Source organism: Dromiciops gliroides, chromosome 2 (assembly GCF_019393635.1).
Source record: "Dromiciops gliroides isolate mDroGli1 chromosome 2, mDroGli1.pri, whole genome shotgun sequence".
NCBI classification, from domain to species: Eukaryota; Metazoa; Chordata; class Mammalia; order Microbiotheria; family Microbiotheriidae; genus Dromiciops; species Dromiciops gliroides.
In genome coordinates, this window is record NC_057862.1 from 115,040,062 (window position 1) to 115,064,557 (window position 24,496).

Sequence of the window (24,496 nt, forward strand, 5' to 3'; positions counted from 1 at the left end):
CAAAGAAGATACAAAGATCAAGTTTGTAGCAAATCAAATGCTTCCCATCCCAAGAGCCTTCTCAAAATCCTCCCATCCCCCTTTTCCTAGTTGAATCAATGAGCTAGCATTTATTAAGTGCCTACTATGTACCAGCCATTATGCTAGGCACTGAGATTATAAGGAAAAAAAATGAAAAAAATCCTTCTTCTTAAAAAGTTTGGTTTTTTTCAGGGAAAACACTATATAAATCCAAGTACATTCAGAATAAATGCTAAATAAATATTTGGCAGTTTAAAGAAGGATACTATTAGTTGGGGGGAATCCTATTTAGAAGGTGGTATTTGACCTGAAGAATTCTAAAAGGTAGATATGAAAAAAAAATGCATTTCAGGCATGGGGAATAGCCAGTACCAAGGCAAAAGCGTGGCAAGAAGAGATGGAATTGATCAACTAGAAAACCAGTTTGGCTGGACTATAGATTTCAGGAAAGGAGAAAAACAATAAAGTACAAATAAGCGATCTCTTGGTCCTGAAATTTTTCATTGTGTTGCCTGGACCTCTCTCCCACATCTATTTCACTTTTCCTTGTATCCTAGCTATCTGTCTTTCCTCCGTAGTGCCTTGCAGGGAGAAGATACCTTGCTGAATTGTCTTGAAGTGAAAAATGTCATCCCTGTCTTCAAGAAGTTTATAGTCTAATAGGTAGATAAAACACATATGAAAATGGCTTTAGTAATCCAATAGAAAGTTAATAAATCCATAGATGAGGTCAGACTAAGTAGCCAGAGAAATTCAAGGAGTGAGGGATGAAGCTTTAACTTGGTGTGAAGTTTTGCATGCATGGCGCTGTACAACACAGTGTTATGAGATGCCATGTGTCACTTGTAAGGGAATGCCTTTTTGATATAGAAACAAAAAAGTAAAATCAGGTAATTTGTCACTTTATCAGAGCCAATTCTGTTTCAATGAACTGAGCAGCTCCAATGAAGACCTTTGTTATTAAACTAATTGTTAAATTAAAAACAGTCTTGTTAGCACTGCCCATAATCTGATAATCGACCCATGACAGTTAATTAGTCCTGAACTTTAAATGTGAAATAGTTCCATCACCAAACTATGACAACTTATGCCTAAGGACTAGTTTTCAGTAGCAAGAATGTGGGATGTCTCTTCCCAAGTTAAAAAAAAACAAACTAAAAGATGATAGATCTAAAATTGGAAGAGACTTCAGGGGCTAATCTACTTCAACCTCCTCATTTTACAGATAAAGAAACTGAAGCCCAGAGAGGTTAAGTGACTTGTGGGAGGTAGTAACATCAGAGATGGGGTTTGAACTCAGGTTCTTGGACTAGAGCCACTACTTTCTACTGAGTTCTTCTAAGGGGACATCTTCAATCCCAGACCAACTTGCACTTATCACCACAGTGACAGCACCCTTCCGTAGCCTTACAAAACAAAGGTCAAAATTATTGTCACCCATTTAGAAAGGTTACCAGTCTCCATAGTACACATTCGTGATTTTTTTTTCCCCTAAATGGACTAACTAAAAAAGCTGTTACATCAAAAAAGGAAAGGGTATTTTATGAGAATTTCTTTCAAAACATTTATAGTTGTTGGGCGAGGTAATTCATTCTTTTTTTTTTTCACTTTTTAAAAAAAAACACATCTATGGTCCCAAGAACTAGAGGACAAGGGAAAATAAGGAAAGGGGAATGAGAAAAAGGAACATGAAAATCAGCTGAGAGAAAGCCAAATAGGAAAATGGGGCTAGATCTGTATTAGATCAGAGTGAGAAAAAAAAATCAGAAATGTGTCCTTGTTTGGGTTAACTTTATACAGGTGGAGGTAGTTTCAAGGTGCATGCAAGGCAGGGTTTATTGCTAGGAGAAATAGCCTAACATAAATTTCTAGATCTAAACCTAAGCATAATAATTAGTTAGTGTTGTGTGGGTGATTGATTTCCTATATATCTTGCTACTTACACTGTGATCTGTGACAGGAAATGAGGTATTGGGCAAAATATGATGGAACAGCTGGACTGGTTGCATTTATGTGTGGGAGGGAATGGAGTGAAACAAACTGAGCAGATCCTTAAGTCAGTCCAAAGATTGCAAAATAAATTCAGATGGAATCCATAGAATATAAATATGTAACTAATTTGTTCTTGATATTTGAGTTGTTTGGGCTTATAAAATATAATTTCCCACTACTTACTCAAAAATGACTTCCAAGGTTGTTACTCTTGTGTGTTTTTTTCCAAAACAATTTAATTGTTTTGACCCTTCAAGTGGGACTAGTTGTATAGAATGATGACCTTTGAGCCAGAAGATATGGTTTTACTTCTTACTAGTCATGTGACCACAGGTAAATTCACTTTACTTCTCATTTCATTGTCTTTGTGCTTTCCCCTTATGACCTTCAACTCATTGAAGTCTAGCAGGGACACCATACTAAATATGTTCATGTATGATCTCTCTTAATAGACCGTAAGTCCCTCGAAGGCAGGAAGTCTTTCATTTTTGTCTTTGTATCCCCCAATGTGTCAATCAGTACAGGGCATATAGTAGGCAATGGAAAAACTACTTGATTAGTTGATTGATTAACTATTTTGAAATTAAATGGAATATAGTAAAAACCCATTTTAAATTAAAATGTGAAACACAAGAATGAGTTTTTAATTGAGTTTTGTGTCTTAACATTCCTATCACACTCTGTTCTCACTACAACTCTCTTATTGTTTCCTCTTAGGGGAAGAAAATGTGATTGCTGTTCCACTGGGGAGTCGAAGTGTGAGGATTACTGTGAAAGGACCAGCACACCTCTGTAAATATGTCTTTTATAAGATGTGCACCTTGTGTTTATTTCTAAACCAGAGTAGAATGAAATCCCTCTTAAAAAAAAAAAAAACAACCCACACTCTTGTATTATTTACGTCTGTGGAATATAGAAGAATGCTTTTCGTAGATGTGATACTAACCAGTGGGGATGTAGAAAGTAAACAAAGTCCTTGGAACCATTCTAAGAATTTTCCATCCAGATTTGTTGTGTTGAAGTTGGAATCAGTTCCTTAAAGTATCTCTGGCTGCCAGACTGTGAGCCTAAACCCCTGATGGAGCACAGGGCTCTCTTCGTTTTGAGGTGGAAAGCAGCTTTCCTAGATTGCTTCACTAATCATAGTAGTATAAAGTATGCACTTTAAAAAACATAATTTAAAAATATGGGGCTATATATTAAGTTCTAGCTTTATAAGGGAAACCTCACTTGCAAATCGATCAGTTTCTTTCCATCACAGATGTGTTCATTCTGGTAAGCATTACTTCTAAATTTCAGGGATCTGTGATTTCATCAATGTTGATGAACCCTTCATGTATCACACTGTCTGCACTAGAGCAGCTGTGGAATTCTGGGCAAGTCACTTCATTTCTCTGAGCTATGGTTTCCTCATCTGTAAAATGGGAAGAATAGTACTAACTACTTCAGTATTGTTGAGAAGCTCAAAGGAGTGAGTGTATATATATATATATATATATATATATATATATATACAGAGAGAGAGAGAGAATGGTTTTCCCACCTTTAAAGCCCCATATAAATGTCAATAACTGGTGGGAGAAGAAAATGGTGGAGAAATGAGACAAAGATGAAGATGAGGACAATGAGAATCCTGAGGAGGTTTAATGACCAAAACCTTTCATCATCAGTGACCAATCCTTCTGGCTAAAGGCCTCTTTGAATTTAGACTGGTCCTGGGGGGAGGGGGGAAAGACATTGTTAAGGGCTAAAATTCTAGCTAAACTGTCTAAAATATCTAATGAGTGGTCGCCAATAAATTATAAGCTTTAGCAAGTGTTAGACTTTTAAGCATTTATTAAGGAGAATAAGAATTTGGTAAAGAGAGAGAGAAAGGCCTAGATTTCTATCTATTAAAGGGAGAGAGCATTTCTAGCTCCGCTCTCCACCAGAGTCCAAAAGAAAGAGCGCGAGACTGAGCGCCAGTCTCTTCCTTCCTCCTCCCACTAGCCCGCGTCACTTCCTGACACCAAAGAAAAGACTCCTGGTCTTGCCCTCAAAGACCTTCGCTTCATGGGCAGAACTCTTCTACAGTAAGTCTCCAGCAGGTGGCGTCATTCCAATCGTTACAACATATAAAGGCTATTTCTAGGTGCTTACTTGAAGCCTTTTCAGTTTTTGGGGGCTTCCAGAATGTGCACCTAGCCCCTGAGAGCATGTGGTAAGGGGGATCCTGGTTGACTGAGAGGCAGAATGGTACATTGGAAAGAACACTGGATGTGGAATCAACAGACTTAGGTTCAGATTCTTCCTTATTCACCTAAGTGACTTTGGTCTTCACTGAATTCAATTTCAGTCATCATTTATTAAGCGCCTACTCTGTGCCAGGCTCTGTGTTGTGAGTACTGGACCTCTCTAATTCTCAGTTTTCTCATATGTAAAACAAAGATGTTACAATTCAATATGCAGTCTTCTAGACAATTCTTACTGTTGTATAACATATAATTGTTACAAAACATATACTGTTGTATAGTCCTTCTGCTAAGAAAGAGGCTTTTCTTCAACTACTCTCAAAATGAACAGCTCAAAAAAAAAAAAAATCTCAGAACCTATCAGAGACCCCAGGAATAGCTATCTAATCTCCTTTGCTTTCTTTTCTTGGAAAGAACAGCCTTATACCTCAAAGGAGCTTGGGCAACTATAACAATTTCAGTCCAAACAACCATCCTCAAAGTTTTACTGTCCCTATTACCAAAAGGAAAAAATTCCCTGCTTGGGGGTTACCCTTTGGGATAAAGAATCAGATTTATTTTTAAGTAAGAAGTCCAGTAATTAAGGCATTCTTTTCTGGGTCAGCTTTTATTTGGTACTATTTTTCTAAGTAATTTCTTATCAGGAACAAAATCCTTGGTTGCTGTCTTCTTAGTGGTTTCTAAATTCATTGGGATTTTTGGAAACTGGACCCAAATTCTGAATAGAATTGCCCTTTGTCAAAGGTTTCCATTTAAAGTGTTTCACTTAAAGTTCTCCCAGCTGTGAGTCCCTCCTTTATTAGAACAGTAGGGAATTGTTAGAAAACATTTGAAGGCAATAATGAGGTAGTTAATGAACTGGAAGAGAACTTAAGGAAATCCTGTATGTGGTATAATTTAAATTTGGAAAGCAAAAGAAATTTAATGATGCCGGGGCCATGAGCAATGAATGGACCAGAAAGTCCTTTCACACCTTTAGTTTCATTAGACAAATTGTTATCATAAAGTTATGCAGTTGCTTTTGTTAAACAAACAAAATTCAAACTTATTTCCAAATTAATATTGTCCCTTTCCCAAGCGGCCATCTTCAGAGGCAATACATACTTATTCTGTTGATTCTACCTTGTAATTGGTCAAAGCATTTCTGGAATTCTCTTTTGAGACTTCCAGACTAGAGCAGGTCAATATCCTCCTTGCTACTTCCAAATGGAAGTAGCCAAAAGTCATTGAGACACAAATCTGTTCAATGAGGTGAGGCAATAACTATTAACTATAATTATCTACATTTATTTAAAACAGAAAAGTGAGGCTCCATATCCTAGAAAATCAGCATAACTACCCCATATGTATCTATTATTTGAGGAGTCCTAATTACTTGGAAGATAGTATGGTATTGTGGGTAGAGTGCTGGACTCCGGTTCAAGATTCACCTCTGGGAAGGTCACTTAACCTCATCTGTAAATTGGAGATAATAATACCTGCCATGAGTTGTTTGGAGGCTGAGAAGATAATGTAGGGAAAGTGATTTGAAAATTTTAAAGGTCTCTATAAATATCAGCCGTACTTGTTTGGAAATGAACAGAATAATGTGAGAGGAAAAGGACGACTGCTCAATAATTCTCTGGAACTCAGCCACCATGTGTCAAAGGCTCATTTATTTTCATTCTCACAAGAATGGACACTTGCAAATAACTGCTACAGCCAGCAAGTGAGCAAATGTAAGTGTGGAAGAGTGAGGGCTCACAGGCCCCTTTTTAATCTCTAGTCCCCAACTCGAGATGGACCCTCCCCTTGTTCATCACTGGCCAGATTATTTAAGGGCTACAATCAACTCTGGAAAGCTAGCTAACCAGAAAGCAGTATTCTTAACGTTAATTTCCATAGTTATTCTTTGAGTTCTTAGGTAATGGGGAGGGGACACAGGGACATTTCTTCAATCCTCCTGGGAGAGGACCTAGTTGAGACCAGCTCAGGACCGTATGACCTGTCTGCCAGAGGGAAGGGGAACTGAGACCTTTGTCCTCAAACAGATCCAGAGGAGTGTAATTTGAATGGTGGCAGTTATATTCTACTGGGAGGAGACTACTATGCAAACATAATGTGTTTAGGGGTTAAAATGCAAAGTGTGCCTATAAAGTAAGGAGAGATTTTCTTGGGGCTTGTAAACTGTCTCTGAAGCTTCTAAAGAGGACCAAGTAATGTCCACATTGAAATAAGTTTCTAGCCTCCTGAGGTGGTTATTTTGAAGGCTAGTCCTCATTTGGAGATATATATATATATGTGTGTGTGTGTGTGTGTGTGTGTGTGTGTGTGTGTGTGTGTGTGTGTGTATACATATATATGTATGTATGTATATAGCCTCATATATATATACACATACACACACACACATATATATATATATACATACATACATACACACACATATACATATATATAGCCTCATAGTTTTATTTGCCATCTCAAACAATCTCATTACCTTATCAGACACACTTTGGGTTCTACTGCCCTGAAGACAAGGCTCCAAAATGTTGCTATTTCATAGGATTCACCATAGCCCTCGAACTAAAAGGGAGCTCAAAAAACCATTTAGTCCAATGCTTTTATTTTATGGATGAGAAGATCTGGGTCCTATTAGTGACTTGCCCAAGGTCCTATGGGAGGTAAGCATCAGACACAGGACTTAAGTCGAGGTCCTTTAACTCTAGAGCCCATGTTGTGTCCACTTTTCTACTCTGTTGCCCATGGGTGACAGACCCCTTTGCTTAGAAGGACCTTTGTTTTGGCTTCTCTTGTAGTTCCCCTGAAATATTTATGGATACTGTGCTTCTTTACTAGGAAATACAAATGATCTGCTTTACAAAACAGTTTGGAAAAATGTCTAAACTTCCAAATAAAAGAGTTTTGTTGTTGTTGAATTGTTTTAGTCACATCTGACTCTTTGTGACCCAATTTGGGGTTTTCTTGGGAGAGAAAATGGAGTGGTTTGCCTTTTCTTCTCCAGCACATTTTACAGATGAAGAAACTGAGGCAAACAGGGTTAAATGATTGCCCAGGGTCATACAACTAGTAAGCATCTGAGGTGGGAATTGAACTCAGGTCTTCCTGACTTCAGGGCCAACACTATATCCACTGTGCCACCTAGCTGCAAAAATAAAGGAGTAGGTATTTATTTGACTTGTTTTTTTAGAACTCCATCTCCTTCACATTCCTTATTTTTTCATTTTAATTTCTAGATGTAGTTTTTTATTATGTTAGCAGCTGAAGGGTCTGCTTCTATGTGACTTGGCTGCTGCCCTTTTAATTAAGAACAATGTTTCTCATAGGGGAAAATACCTAATCTTTGCATATGGGTCAGCATAGTCCAATGGAAAAAACACCAGCTTTGAAATCGAGAACTGGGGGTAGAAGTGTACTTCTGGCACAAACTCATTGCATAATCTTAGGCACGTCACTGCCTCCTGTGCCTCAGCTTCCTCCTTTAATGAGAGGATTGGATTAGATGGTCTCTTAAATCCCATCTAGCTCTAGATCTATGATCCTACAATGATGACTAATAGAAGCAATAATATTATGTTATAAGTTGTTATAGTATAATTATAATAATAATCCAATTGCTTCAACACCATTTGCCAGAGAATGGGTTTAAATATGAGGCAGGACCATTTTGAATGCCCACAAAGAGTATTAATTACTACTAATGAGATTCATATAATCTAACAAGAACTCAAAGAAGGCCCACACACACATTGAGTGAAGCTCCTATAGAGAATTTGTGGAAGGATTTGGATAAAAGGTAGGAGAAAAGGGAATTGGTGAATTTCAATTGGAATTATTGGAGACAGTGCTTACATTCATGAAACCACAGCTCTATCAAATTAAGTACTGGAGTATATTTTATTCATTTATTCATTCATTCATTCATTTGGGGGGGCAGGGCAGTGAGGGTTAAGTGACTTGCCCAGGGTCACACAGCTAGTAAGTAACAAGTGTCTGAGGCCAGATTTGAACTTAGGTCCTCCTGAATTAAGGGCCAGTGCTTTATCCACTGTACCACCTAGCTGTCCCAAGTACTGGGGTATATTTTAAGGTGGATCCATTATAGCAACTAACCAGTATATAGACAGCTCTTCTCTGCCATTCTCCTAGCACATTGTTTAAAGAGGGTCAGAAAACATAATCTTTTTCATAGGAATAATACAGGAGGGGCCAAAAGTCACAAAAAGGTCTGATGTTTTAATAACTTTTTGAAAATTATTTTTCCTTATTTCATATATATGTATATTTATTTAGTTCCCACATATACTATATATGATGCTATGATATTGTAAATTTAGAACAAAAAATAAAGAAGTTATTAAATATTGAAACCCCTTTGTGACTTCGTGACTTTTGGCCCACCCTGTGTTTTTTTTGTTTTGTTTTGTGGGGGTTTTTGCAGGGCAATTAGGGTTGTGACTTGCCCAGGGTCACACAGCTAGTAAGTGAAGTTTCTGAGGTCAGATTTGAACTCAGGTCCTCTGAATCCAGGGCTGGTGCTCCATCCACTGTGCCACCTTGCTGCCTTAGGCCCACCCTGTATTAAGAGAGGCCACATGGGGCAGCTAGGTGGAGCAGTGAATAGAGCACGGGCCCTGGAGTCAGGAGGACCTGAGTTCAAATTCGGCCTCAGACACTTGACACTCACTAGCTGTGTGACCTTGGGCATGTCACTTAACCCCAATTGCCTCACCAAAAAACAAAACAAAACACAAGAGAGGCCACATATCATAGTGTATAGAGACCTGTCTTACTGTCAGGAAGCCCCATGTTCGAGTCTTACCCCTGACAAATAGTGACTATTTTGCCTGGGTAAGTGACTTAATTTCTCAATGCCCTAGGAAACTCTCTAAGACTAAGTTGCAGAGCAGTTATGAGCTGCATTGGTAGAGGGAGATTTCTCACTAAGAAATTTATCTTCTCATGTACTCTTTATTCTTCTTATTTTATGGGTGAGGAAATTGAGAGCAAAAAAAGTTAAATGATTTGCCCAGGGTTACACAGCTAATAAATGTGAGACAGGATTTGAATTCAAGTCTTCTTAATTACAAATGCCACCTAGCCATTCCAACACTAAATAAATCATACAGTAGATATTACAAATAACATATCATAAAAACAGGCAATAATGATATGCCTATGCATGCCTCTACTAAAGTCCTACTTCCATTACTCATTGTGGATTTGCAAAGACCAAATCAGTGGAGCACAACCGATTCTACAAAGCTGGAAAGGATTAGAGTAGGGGCACAGCCATGTTTGAGGACCAGCCCAGTTAAGTCCAGAGAGCGTTATGAACAAAAGGCTACTCAGTGATAATTTTTCTTGGCTATATCAAGAACTCACAGAGATGATCTACTAAGGCCTCCAAATGCAAAACCTCTAAGTTTGTTTTCCTAGCTTTTCATTTTTCTGTTTCTTAGCAACTTGGCTCCAACTTAGCCTTTTGGTTTCTTTCTTCTCTCCTCTCTCCTCCCTTCTCTCTTCTCTCTCCTCTCTACCCCACCCCACCCCGGTCTCTCTCTTTCTCTCTCCCTCTCTCTCTCTCTCTCTCTCTCTCTCTCTCTCTCTCTCTCTCTCTCTCTCTCTCTTTCTGTCTCTCTTTCTGTCTCTCTTTCTGTCTCTCTGTCTCTCTCTCATGTGTACTCTCACTCTCCCTCACTCTTTCCCTCCCTTTTTCTTTTTCTTCCTTCTTTTCTCTCTCCCCCTCCCCTCTACCCTCTCTCTTTCCTTCTTTCTTACAAAACCTCTAAAGAAGAAAAAGATAGTCTACCAGTCATAAAATGTCAAAGACAGAAAAGAATTTAAAGATTATTTAAACCAATCCCCTCATTTTACAGAAGTTACCCTCTGTTTTGGTGAAGATAGTGCCCACACCAGTGAGCCATACATCTTTGATGTATTTAAGTATAATGATTTGGGTGGCAATGTGGTACACAGAAGGAGCACTACCAACTTAAAATTCAAAGCATCTGGTTTCAAATCCTGCTGTTACGTAGGATGCCCTAGAAAAGTCACTTGATTTACCTGGGCCTCCTTTTCCTCACTTATATAATGAGGAGTTAGACTAGGTAATCTCTGAGATTCCTTTCTTCCTTTCAGCTCTGAGTCTATGACTGTGACATTTAAAATAGTGAAGAGATGGGGGCAGCTAGGTGGCTCAGTGGATAGAGCACCAGCCCTGGATTCAGGAGGACCTGAGTTCACTTCTGGCCTCAGACACTTAACACTAGCTGTATGACCCTGGGCAAGTCACTTAACCCCAATTGCCTCACCAAAAAAAAGAAAAAGAAAAAGAAAAAGAAAAAGAAAATAGTGAAGTGACAACTTAGGTCCTGCATTGTCTCTACAAGGGACATCCATATACCTATATCACATGAAAAAATTGTAATAGCAATATGATAAATGTATACAAATTCTATAATTATTAATTAAAAAGTTAATAAACTTATTAAATTAGAAATAATTTTACTATAATCATAGAATACAAAAGGGCCTCTTGGGAAAGATCTAACTAACTTATTTTTCTTAGCAAAATATTCTGCACAGGAAAGTTTGAAGTGATACCTTCTTTGTCTCTTTATAAATAAATATCTCTAAAGCAAGAAGATGTTAGTCTAAATTTTCCCATTAATCATTTTTTTAATGCAGCTGTTTCAGCAGGTAAATATTTGGAAGCCTAAGAAAGGATTTCATTGAATTTAGTCTAGTTTATCTTGGGCTTTTTTTTTTCCTCTCTACGGTCTTCTCACCTACTAGTCCCCCAATCTGTCTTTTTGTTGTTGTTGTTGTGAGGCAATTGGGGTTAAGTGACTTTCCCAGGGTCACACAGCTAGTAAGTGTCAAGTGTCTGAGGCTGGATTTGAGCTCAGGTCCTCCTGACTCCAGGGCCAGTGCTCTATCCACTGCGCCACCTAGCTGCCCCCCCCCCAATCCGAATTTCTACAACACCAAAGGTGGTGGTGGTGGTTGTTTGTCCATTCTTGAAGAGGACCATGACAGATGTCATGACTTGCAATGAATTGGATTTAAATGAGGGAGAGTTGTGCAAAGTGACCAGCCTCACTCTGTCCTCTAGTGGCAAGATAGGTTATCAGGACAATTGGAGATGACCCCCACAAAACCAAAGGTAGCATGGGGAAAAACATCATGAGAGAGAAACCTGAGAAGTTTGGGTATGGGGTAAAGGGAGGATAATCACTCAATTGCCTATTCAGTTGTGGAGGAATTTATGGGTTGATTTTATGTCGATCTTTACTTCTTGATACCAGCCGGAGAGGCTGTCTCTGGTTTGCCCCTCTTGTCATCTTCCTAAATGACCATCTGGCCCCAGTAACCTAGGCTCTTGACTCTAGAAACTAACTAAAAAGTAAACACGGCGGTAAGGTTAGAAACAGATGTTAATTGAAACACAAAGCCTGGGGAATTGGGGTGTGCCTGGCTCTAGTAAAGTAGAACTTCCTCAGTATAATGGTAATCCCATGGTCTTCAATTCAGATTTATTATAAAAAAGCAATCTCATCATTAATTTCAAGAGGCACAAGGGGCTAGGGACCTGCAAAATCACCCCCATTAAAACATAGTCATAGGAAATCTCATCTCAGCATCTGAACTGCTTTAATTTCAAGTGAAATGGTTTTATTGAAGCTGAATTGATTGAGTAATTTGTATTCATGACCTCAGTCTGAGAGAATCTGAACAAATAATTTCACTCTTTGACTCAGTTTATTCGTGAATACAATTGGAAATCAAAACTCTACTGCCCTCCACCTCCTATAGCCAGCATGAGAGTTTGTGATTTCAGTAATGGAAAACTTCGGGGTTCTTTGGCACAGAGATGCTTCCCTTCCAACCCCCAACCCAACCAGCATAAATCAGTCAGTGGTCTGAGCCAGTGATGGAGAGCAGCAGTGTGCCCATCTGTCTGTCTCTCTGTCTGTCTGTCTGTCGCTGTTATCTAAATTGAAGAATGTGCTTTAGTGCTCATCATTTCATTCAGTTCTATCAGCACCTATCTATGAAGTGCCTGCTGTATCCCTATCAGGAACTATGCTTAGCAGAGGGGATTGATTCCAACACCAAAAAGAAATGGTCTTTGCCCTCAATGAAATAATGAAGCCAAATGATGAAAACAAAACCCAAACTGGACCCAGGCTACAAACTTCACAGCACTTTTCTCCCTGCTCCTTAAAGCCCCCTTCACATGCCCTCACCTTGCTGGCCCCCATTCATGGAGTCACTAGGGAAGTAGTGACTTAAGGGGTTGGGGTATGTGTGTGTGTGGGGGGGGTATGTAGATGTGTGACATAAGTGAGAGCAAGAACAAGAGAGAAACATTTAACAAAGTCTGGATGTTGTCTATCACCTATCTGAGTAGATTTTGACTGAGTATTTGGACATTGTGTGATTCTAGTTAGATACCTAATTTTACCTGAAGACAGTTTTCCCTTATAACTTTTTTCCTTTTGTGGGCATTCTTCTTCCTTATCAGCCTTTTCCCATTTTCTTTCCCCTTGAACCTAATCTCTGTACTAATTTTTCACTCATTACATTTTAAACTAGCAGGGTGGTATCATAGAAAGCAGGTGGTTTTCATCTTCAAGTCATTCTTCTGACACTGATACCCTGTGACTCTCAGCAAATTGTTTAACTTGTAAGGTACCCTGAGCAAGTCTATGAGACTGCAAGATACAAGATAGTTTCTGTAGCAAGACTTCCCCACATTCTGGAAATCATGGATCTAGGGGGAAAAAAGATTTAATGCCAGTGAATTATTTTTTAGCATTTTGTGGTTATAAATTATTTATTCCCCACCCCCATCTCATTTTATCCTCACAACTACCTGTGAAGCAGGTAGTACAAGTATAATTGTTCCCATTTTAGAGATAAGGAAGCTGAGATTCAGACCCAGCTCTTGAACCCATGTCCTCTATCACTAAATTTAGAACACTTTCCACTACCTCACCATCGCCTTTCAAAGAACCTCATGGGGACTAGAAAAAAAAAAAGTACTTTGTCTTATACTTTCCAAATATCTAATATGGTCAGGGCTTTATTCCAGACTTTGATTTCAAGGTCATTGCCTCAAAGCAGCTGGTTTTTGTGTGCTTGAAAGTAACCAGCCTACTTCAGACCCCTCTAATAAATTCTCCAAATCAGTAGCTCACTTCTATCTCTTGATTTTTCCCAGAAACATTCTCTGCCTTTCTGTCAGTGATAACCAGCGATGCATGCAAAAGGTTACAGTCTTTTGTGGATTTAGCACCAAGCTCTCTGGAATTCCTGTGGCAGCCACAGTAGCAGAGAGAAATCCAACAAAAGAAAGCAGTATATAAATGCAAAACCTTTAAGACTGTATTCCTAGCTTTTCATTTTTCTGTATCCTAGCGACTTCGCTACAGATGTCAGGCTTGGTATTTTTTTTTGTCAGGATCTATAAGGAATAGCAAAATTACATTTAATCAGTCATAAGAAGTCAGAGTTAAAAGTGAGTTCACGGGGGCGGCTAGGTGGCGCAGTGGATAAAGCACCGGCCCTGGATTCAGGAGTACCTGAGTTCAAATCCGGCCTCAGACACTTGACACTTACTAGCTGTGTGACCCTGGGCAAGTCACTTAACCCCCATTGCCCTGCAAAAAAACAAAAAACAAAAAACAAAAACCAAAAAAAAAGTGAGTTCATGTATGCCCAAAGGGCTATGGTACTGTTCATACCCTTTGACCCAGTGGTACCACTGCTAGGTCTGTACTCCAAAGAGATCATAGAAGAGGGAAAAGGCCCCACATGTTCAAAAGTATTTATAGCAGCTCTCTTTGTGGTGGCAAAAAATTGGAAATTGAGGGGATGACCATCAATTGGGGAATGGCTAAATAAATCGTAGTACATGAATGTAATGGAATACTATTGTGCTATAAGAAACAATGAGCAGGAGAAGTTCAGAGAAACCTGGAAGGACTTACATAAACTGATGCTGACTGAGAGGAGCAGAAACAGGAGAACGTTGTACACAGTAACAGCAACATTGTGTGATGAACAATGGTGATGGACTTGGCTCTTCTCAGCAGTGCAATGATCCAAAACAGTTTCAAAGAACTCATGATAGAAAATGTTCTCAACATCCAGAAAAAAAAAAGAACTGGATTATGAATGCAGATTGAACCATACTGTTTCTATTTTGGGGCTGGGTTTTTTTTCCTTCTTTTTTGAAGTTTTTCCCTTGTGTTCTCATTTTTCTTTCATGAGATGACTAATTCAGAAATATGTTTAATGTGATTGTACATATATAACCTATATCAGGCTGCTTTTCGTCTTGGGGAAGAGGGAGGGAAGGGAGGGTGGGAGAAAAATTTGGAACTAAAAATCCTTTGAAAACAAATGTTGAAAACTATCCTTATATGTAACTGGAAAAAAATAAAAATACTTTTATTTATTTAAAAAAAGTGAGTTCATGGGGCAATTAGGTGGCACAGTGTATAAAGCACTTGCCCTATGGGGCAGCTTGGTGGTGCAGTGGATAAAACACTGCACCTGAATTCAGGAGGACCTGAGTTCAAATCTAGTCTTAGACACTTGATACTAGCTGTGTGACTCTGGGAAAGTCACTTAATCCTCATTTCCCTGCCCCCCCCCCAAAGTGAGTTCATTTATTCCTATCTGCTCATTTTATAGATGATGAAATTGAAGCCTTGAGAGGTCATGTGACCTATTCAAGATCATATATAGTGGCAAGAGTTGGAACTGGAACTGAGATCTCTTGGTTTGCATTCAAATACTTTTTCCCCCTGCCCCACACTACCTCTCTCAACATGAGCTGTCTATGAAGTGAAATAAAATTAAGAATAAAGAGAATCATTTGGATGGGAAGAAGCAAAAGTCCTCTTTCTCCACAATTTCAGGCTATTTGAGGCAAACAGCTTATTTTGGGCTAAGCCACCCAGGCAATTACCTTATTTCTCAGCTTTGTTTCTCTCAGAGTCAGGGCAGTGCTGAATAAATAAATTGTTGTTGTTCAGTCAGGTCAGACTCTTTGTGATCCCATTTGGGGTTTTCTTGACAAAGATTTTAGAATGGTTTGCCATTTCCTTCTCCAGTAGATTAATGCATTCAGAGGTTAAGTGACTTGCCCAGGGTCACAGAGCTAGTAGATGTCTTAGGCCAGAATTGAACTCTGGTCTTCCTGACTCCAGGTCCAGGTCTCTATCCACTGTACTACCTAGCTGCCCAAAAGTTTAATAATCAGGTCCACAGGGGAGGAATGTAGCAGGACACACTTTTAGATTTAATCTGCCTTATTAACATTTTCTCCTACACTTCCTTAAGTTTAGGCAATCATCAAAATCAAAAAAGCAAGCCCTGATTTGAATAGCTTACTAATTTCTGAGGCATAAATGCTCACATTGAAAATTTTAGCAATCCCTTGAACTGTTTGTGCTGGCTCTGGCACACATCCCTGAGTCAATTAAGGACATTCACGACCCAAATTTGACCAGGTAAAAGAGAAGGGTTCATAACTGAAAGGCTGCTCCATTTGTTTTGCTCTGCCTTTTTGTCTCATCTTCCCTCACCAAATGCTCCCTAAAAGCAGCTGCTGAAAAATCTGAATTCATGCTCTCTGCACAAGTCTTGTTGAAGGAAAGAAGTTAGTATATTAGTTCATTCACTTATCTGTCAAATGCCATGGGCAATAGATTGCATTAAAAGAAATTGACAAGTACTTGATCTCTTGGGACAGCTCTCCACACTTTGCCCTTTTTACTGCAGGTCTGCCTGTATTTATTTAGACCAGGGGTTCTTCACCTTTTTTGGGTTATAGACTCCTTTGGCAGTCTGATGAAGCCTATGAACCTTTTCTCAGAAAAAAAAAAGTTTGTTACCTACATTATAATTGAATGAAATGCTAAATTTTAGCTAAAGGTTAGTGAAAACAATGACAACAACTAGCATTTACAAAACACTTTAAGGTTTTCGAAGTGCTTTACAAAATATCATTTCATTTTATGCTCACTCATATCAACCCTTGGAGGAATGTGCTATTGTTATCCCCATTTTACAGATAAGGAAAGTCAGACAAACATAATGTTACGCACCTACTAAGTATCTTCAGCATGATTTGAATTCATGGTTTCCTGACTCCTAGGTCAGTTCATGGTCTCTCTGAAATCTGTTCAGTGTCATTCTAAAAGCAAGTTCTAGATGGGTTATCTAGAGCATTTTCTCAGTCAGTCTGCACCATGATTATTGCATTATAACCTTTTCCTAATTGTTATGTTATTGTGACCATGTTAACCACATGTATAATATATATCTACACACATATACATGTACCATCAACACATTACACTGAATAATGCATTCTACTGAGCTCTTTGGCTGCTTATTGACAAATTAGGTAACAGATATCTCTAAAACAATGAACCAGTAAATAGACTTCAAAAATGAAACTGTTCATTTATGGTGGTGGGAACAAAAACCCCTCAAAGAGAAGAATTTACATATTTATGTGCATGGCACAGGGTAGGGTTTATGAATGTATAATTGTTTCTGGATAATAAAATAATTTCACAAGTTGTTGCTAATTGCTGTCACTGTTTACAAGAAGCCATTTTAAAACAGCTTTTTTAAATCATTGAACTTATTTCAATGTTTTCTTTTTAGTTATTGAATCAAAAACCCTTCAAGGAAGCAAAGGAGAGCACAGCTTTGCTGCCCCTGGAGTTTTTATTATAGAAAACACTACAGTTGAATTTCTGAGGGGATCTGATAGGGAAACCTTTAAGATTCCAGGACCTCTGGGAGCAGATTTCATCTTCAAGGTAGGATAAACCTGTTTGTGAATATTCCAACATAAGTAAAGCACAGTACTCTATATATTTTGAACTATCAAATAACATAAATCTATTCAAGTCAATATTATATATCAAGTTAAATTATATGTCAAGTCAATATTATATGTCTATGTATATCATCAAGCTAGTTTTGTTATTTGTCACCTTATTCCTATTTAAATATAAACAACCGTAGTTGTTTGCTTAGTCCTAAAACCCTTGTGAACTATGGGCAAACTTCAGTTATAGGAATGACTTTTATCAAACACTACCCTTCAATTTCATATTCAATTCATATTCTTCTCGTAGTAAAAATAGTTTAGCATTGACTCATTCATTCAACAAACCTATAGTAAGTATTTAATGTGATACTTAATGTAATAACTGGGCTGCTAGGAGATATATAAGGCTTAAATGAGACCCATTTGCCTTCCTTCCTGGAGTTTATTTTTCAGTAGGGAGATGAGATGCAAACACAGGTAATTCCAAGATATAATGTTACACAATGGATAAATTAGAGAGATAAAAAACAAAAGGAGGTCAGTGTGAAAAGGGGAATTCAGGAAAGGGTTTAAGGATGAGATGGTATCTGAATTAGACTTTAAAGATGGTTAAAAATTCAGTGGGCAAAGAGTGGAAGATTTAAAAAATCTATATGTATATACATATATGTGTTATATAGATATCTATAATGCTATAAATATAATTTATCCAGATTTTAGCTAAGCATTTTATAAAGTATTTCATACTATTTGTGGTGGGAAAAAATAAAAATATGTATGCTGACCAATAGTATTATTAATCAGAATCCAGACTAATTAAGTGTCTAGTTTCAACTTGAAAAGAAGTCTTTCTGTAGTGTTCTAGGACACATTTCCTAAATCTGGTTAACTAGCATATGTGGAAGAGGGTATTATGAGATATGGTTAGGACGATAGAGGGAAATAGCAGTAGAGAAGCCCTTAAATACTAGGAAGAGGAATTTTAGGGTTACTGTCATAGCTGTGGAGCCACTAATGATTTTTAAGCAGAGGAGTGACATGATCTGTGCCTAACAAAAGATTATTCTGGCCTTGCTAAGAGGAATAGCTTAGGGAGGAAATGAGTGAGGACAAAAAGATCTGTTGTGAGACTCTTTCAATACCATAGGGAAAGTAGTGACAAAGGCCTTATTTGAATGTTGGCATGAGGGCGAGGACATGTTGCTGAGGTAGAATTGACAGGATTGTGCAATTGATTTGATAAAAGAAGTAAGGTAAAGGGAAGATTCAAAGAAAACTTCCACAGTTCTGAACATCACAAACCAGGTGAAGATAATGAGCAGTCACTATAGGAGGCAGATTAAGAAACAGCAAGAGAGACCAAGTGCATAGTACCTCTGGGGCCAAGAGAGATACTGTCCTTTAGGAAGGATGCTCAACAGTATCATTAGCTGAAAGGAAATTGAGTAGGATAAGGATTGAAAAGATAGGCTATTGGACTTTTTATGATTAGGGATTCATTGCTTACTTGAAAGGATAGTGTCAGTAGAGTGATGGGGATGAGAACCTGATTGCAAGGCTCTGAGGAAGGAGGGAGTCTTGATGAAGTGGCAGTATTGACCTATCATAGAAGACTTTTTCAAGTTTAGCAGCAAGGAAGAGACAGGATGATAGCTTGAAGGGCTAGACTGAGAAGGGGAAACTCTTTTAGAATTGAGGAGACCAGAGCAGGTTAATAGCTAGCTAGTAGATTCACTTATTTCTTTAGCAATGACACTTATTCAAACAGCGGAGAAAGAAGAATAATTACAAAGCGTTCCTTACCCCTCCCCCTAAATCTGGGGCACCATGTCCCACAAATAAATAGTGTCTATGACAGCAAGAGTGGGCATTCTCTTAAGGGACAGTAGTGAACAGACGTGGCCACCACAGCTCACAACTGCAGAGCCTTAGTGAACCTGTGCCCAATCTTTCTCCAGAAGGTTTTCATGAAGTTCCCTGCAGGGCATAGTCTCAGTGGTAGACAGGCCATTTGGTGTTGTTCCTCTCAGGGCATGGTGTTTCAGTTGGATAGGCCAGTTTTCTGCTTCCCTAAGTCAGGCAGGTCTTTTGGCTGCCCTCCGGGCTTCTTACCAGATTCAGTAGCTGGCTAGACCCAGTGGGATGGCCACTGAACACTGCTGTTTTTGAGCTGGGTAGCTATTACTGGACTGGGGTATGCAGGTCATTTTGCCATTGGGCAGCTGCTGTTGGGTTTGGAAGTGCAAGTAGCTCAGCGTCTAGATGTGGTGTTTCTCCAGAATGGGTTGATCAGATGGCTATTCTGTACTTATTCTTTGGTGGGCAGCTGATGTCTTTCCCCACCTTCAGGTACCAGCTCAAGAGGATGGTACTCAAGCATTTAGGTGGCACCGTGGATAGAGTCCTGGGCCTGGAGTGAGAAAGATCTAAGTGCACTTCCAGCCTTATACACATTATCTGTGTGATCTTGGGCAAGTCACTTAACTTATGCCTCAGTTTCCTCATCTGTAAAAGATGGTACACCTATCTTGCAAAATTATAGTGAGGATCAAATGAGATAATAATTGTAAAATATTTAGCAAACTGCCTGGCACATAGTGGGTACTATATAAATTTTAGCTTGTTATTATCATTATGATGATTATTATTCAGCTGGAGTGTTATGGTTTTCTTTTTATCTAGAGTGCTGTGGTGATCTTTCAGGTATATCAAGCCTTAATCTGATTATGTGTTTTACTGGTATCCCAAACTGCATAAATTAATTGCCTGTTACTAAAGTAGAGCCAATATTTGGCAAACAACTGTTTATATTCACCTTTCATCTCTCTCCAACCTTCATATTTCCAGACTTATATAGAATTTTTTAAAAAGGTAATAGAAATAATTATACCCAGATGATCCACAGTATCACAAGATTCATATGTCATTAGATTGACTAGATCATAGATTTAAATCTTGAAAGGACATTAAAGGTCATCAAGCCCTGCCCATTGTACAGATTAGAAAACAGGCTCAAAGAGATGGAGTGATTTGCCCAAGGTCATTCAGTTATTAAGTCTCCCAGGCAGTATTTGAGCTCATTTCTTGGCTATAAGTGCAACACTATCTAATTCCTTCCCCCTGGAGCAATGACTCTCATTAGAGCTATATGCCTAATTGGAAGAAACTAGTCTGTTTTAGATAAGTGCATGATTAAGTCCCTTGGATGGTAGTGGTTTTTGAACTCGCCAGGCTATCTAAACTAGAAATGTCAAACATGTGGCCCACAGCACTCTGAGTACTGCCCAACTGGATTAAAATATAATTGGGAAATATTTAACAAAATAGATAAAAACACAATGCAACATAGATAATGTCAATTTGTGGTTTTCTAAGTCAGTATGTGGCTTACAAGAATCCTTGAGTTTGACACCACTGATCTAAATAAACTGGGATTGTAGGAAATAATTCACATTTGTATGGTGTCCTAAGGTTTGCAAAGTTTTCTTTGCAACAACTTATGAGGTAGATAATAGAAATATAATTATCCCCCTTTTAAAAGATGAGCAAACTGAGACTCTGCAAGGTTAAATGACCTCTGGTTATATAACTTTTAAATGTCTAAAGTGAGATTCAAACCAAGATCTAATTCTCAATCCTTGACACAATGGTGCCCTCTAGATGTCTGGATGAATTGGTGAGCTCTTTCCAATTCTTGAGAAATTGAGTGGGCCTGCCTGTGCTCATTTTAGGCACTTCTTGCCTCCATTCATCATTTCTGATTAGTCTGGTATATTGCACAGTTAAATCCAAATGAAAAACACATTTATCATCATGTAAACTGTTCAGCCTCATATCTTATTCTTTTTCTCTTTCCCTTATTCATTAACCAGCAGAACTGGTCTAAAGATGAAGAATCAATATAGGGCCCATACAGAGGAAGTAGGGAGACTCATCTTGTCCTAGCTATATTAAGTGGTGTTAGGAAATTACAGAAAGGACTCAGGCATAATTCCTAGCAGATATTTCTTCCTTTTATCTGTGGAACTTGACAAATGAACTGTTGTGAACTATGTCTTACTTGCTGAGGGAGTGAGGGACTTTACCAGGGCACCATAGCTACTCAAATCAGACATCCTGAGAGTAGAGAATTTATCATCTTCAGAATACTCTACTTAGCAGTAGAATAGAGATGAACATGAGTGAGTGAGTGAGTGAGTAGAGCCTCGGATCAGTTTGTTTCTCTAAAGCCAGTGCTCAAGTATGTTCTTATTATAAATAACCTCCCTTTCCAAGAAAGGATAATAACTATGCAAATACTTGATTTTAAATATGTGTTTGTGTGTAGGGGGATTTATATGTAAATGATTATTAGATAATAAATTTTCTGGCCTATCTCTTGGATACTGACTCATCAATTTCCTGGATAAGTTAGGCAGATTTTTTTTCCTATTGAGCAAAAGGGCTATATTTCACTTGATCTTTTCCTAATTGCACCAATATGAAACTAGGCCCATCTTTCTTCAGTTAGATCATCCATGGAAATTGTCATTTCTGTTGCTATCTGCTCCCAGATTTTTCTGAATGGCTCATTTGTTTCTTCCATGATGCTTCACAAAGCTCTCATGAGATTAGCACTTGATGGGGAGTAGGGAAAGTTTAGCTCTTTATTCACTCCCCTGGCGGTGCGCTTGCTCATGTTGCTACCAGATAGCCAAGAAGAGTCCAACAGCTTGAGCAATGAAATGTCAATAAGGCAGGCAATAAGGATAATTAAAAAAGGACCAAATATGTCTTGGTAGAAAAAAAAGTCCTTTGAGTTTTCACTAAATTTTGATTCTTCTGGTGTTTCAAATGTGTACTTTAAACATCTTGTGGCACTGTGCTAAGCAATAAGGATTCAGTGAAAGACAAAGACACAACCCTTGTTCTCAAGTGGCCTCTATTCTATGGAGAGATGACATATGAATACCTATATACACTGTGTGTGTGTGTGTGTGTGTGTGTGAGCTTCATTGTTGGTCCTTCATTCTAGAAGAGGACCATGACATGGGGAGGTGATGTCATGACTTGCAATGAATTAGATGTAAGTGAGGGAGGGCTGTGCAAAGTCACCAGCCTCACTCTCTCCTCCAGAGCCATCTGGGTCCAGTGGCAAGATATAGATCAGGATGACTGGAAATGGCCCATATATATATAGCCTCTGAGATTTAATGTCTATATTTCTATTTATATATATGCCATATATAAATATAAACATTAAATCTCATATATAATTTCCTATATAAATAAATCTCATATATAAATCTTATATAGTTATACTATATATAATATATAAATATTAAATCTCAGAGGCTATATGTATATAGCCTCTGAGATTATATAGACACACATGTGTACATATATATACACATAAATATATAATTGTGTACTGTGTATGTATATATACATATACATATATACACAAATATGTAAACACACACATACATGTATCTCTCTCTCAGAGGGAAGGCATTAGTGGTAGCAGGTTGAAGGTTGAGCAGGAAATGCCTCCTGCAGAAGGTAGTATTTGAACTGAATCTTGAAGGAAGCCAGGGAAGGAAGCCATAAGGTATAGGTGAGGAAAAAGCATTACAGGTATGGGCAACAGCCAATGAAAATGCATGGAGTCTGGAGGCAGATCAAAGAGTACATGCGGGGAAGTAAATTGTATGACAAAGAAGGAAAGGGCCAGATTGTGAAGTTTTAAAAGCCAAGGAGGGGGCAGCTAGATGGCGTAGTGGTTAAAGGACTGGCCCTGGATTCAAGAGTACCTTAGTTCAAATCCGGCCTCAGACACTTGATACTTACTAGTTGTGTGACCGTGGGGAAATCACTTAACCCCCATTGCCTGCCAAAAAAAAAAAAAAAAGCCAAGGAGAGGATTTTATATTTGATCCTGGAGATAAAAGGAAGTGACTGTAGTTTATTGAATGTATGTGGGAGAGCAGAGGGAGGTGACATGATTAGAGCTGTGCTTAGGGAAATCACTTTGACAGCTGAATAGAGGATGAATTGGAGTTGGAAGAAAATTAAGGCAAGGAGCCCAACTAGAAGGTTAATGCAATACTCTAGAAAAGAGGTGATGAGGGCCTGAACTAAGGTTGTGACTGTGTCAGCAGAGAGAAGCAGAGATATTTGAAAGATGTGTAGCAAAGACAAGATTTGGCAATTGACTACATATTTGGGGTGAGTGAATGAGGAATTGAAGAAGACACCAAAGTTCTGAATCTTGCAGACTTGGAAGATGGCAGTACCCTTGACAGAAACACAGATATTGAAGAAGTGAGGGTTTGGAGGGAGAGACAATGAGTTTTATGTTGAATATGTTGTACTTGAGATACCCATAGGTCATCCCGTTCAAAATATCCAAAAGACAATTTGCTATTTAGGGCTAGAATTTAGAAGAGTTTAAGCCTGGATATGTAGATCTGGGAATCATGCATAGAGATGATAGATGATGATAGATGATGAAATCACCAAGCCAGATAGTATATAAAAAAAGATGAGGACCTAGGATAGAGCCTTGGAGGTTGCCCATGGTTACTAGCATAACTTGGATGAAGAGACAGCAAAGGAGAATGAGGAAGAATACTCAGGAGGAAAATTGGGAAAGAACATCTTAAAATTACTAGAACTTCAGTAGGTGGTATAAACATCAACTTTTAGTATGAAACACTTTAGACCCTAAATCTGATAACCTTTCCTTCTTTGAAATCCATGCCATCTAACTCAAAATAACGTGGTATTAAACTTAACATATTATACCTACATAGTTACCAAGTATCATTGATTTCACCTCCAGAATCTCTTTCACATCCATTCACAGCTTTCTATCCCCACTATCCCCCAATATAGCCCTTCATCTTTTCTCTCCTAGACTGCTATAATCACATATTGACTGGTCTTCTTGTCTATCATCTATAAATTTCATTCTTTATACTGCTGAGTATTCTTCCAAATGGTATTGTTCAGTCACTTCAGTCTTTTACCCTAAAACCTTTGTTGATTCCTTTACCAAATAAAGAATAAATTCCTGATCATTGTATTTAAGAACCTGCACTACCTGACTCCAACTAACCTTTTCAGCCTTGTCTCATATCCATATTGCTTCAAGTTCTCTGCATTCTGAGTAAAGTGGACTAGTCTGACTCTGATCCTAAACGTTCCAACTGCTATCTCCTGCCTAACCCAGTGTCTGGAGTGGAATACCCTCCAAACTTCCATTTCATCTATTGAAGTCCTTTCCTTCCTTCAAGACCCAACTCTGGATATGCTAAATCTGGGTTCTGTCTTATGGTCACTCTGGAGAACCCTGCTATTATATATTATCAGCTGTCTTTTTTAAATCCTGGGGAAATTACTTTGA

At 38.4% G+C, this 24,496-nt stretch overlaps 1 protein-coding gene across 1 annotated transcript in view; it reads left to right on the top strand.

Moving 5' to 3' along the window:
- Nucleotides 1-24,496, top strand: part of ADAMTSL3 (ADAMTS like 3) — a 584,778-nt gene that overhangs the window by 373,316 nt on the left and 186,966 nt on the right. Inside the window, exons 8-9 of the mRNA XM_043989606.1 lie at nucleotides 2,731-2,805; nucleotides 16,938-17,095. Of these exons, the coding sequence (XP_043845541.1) occupies nucleotides 2,731-2,805; nucleotides 16,938-17,095 (233 nt within the window). The remainder of the gene's footprint in view (nucleotides 1-2,730; nucleotides 2,806-16,937; nucleotides 17,096-24,496) is intronic.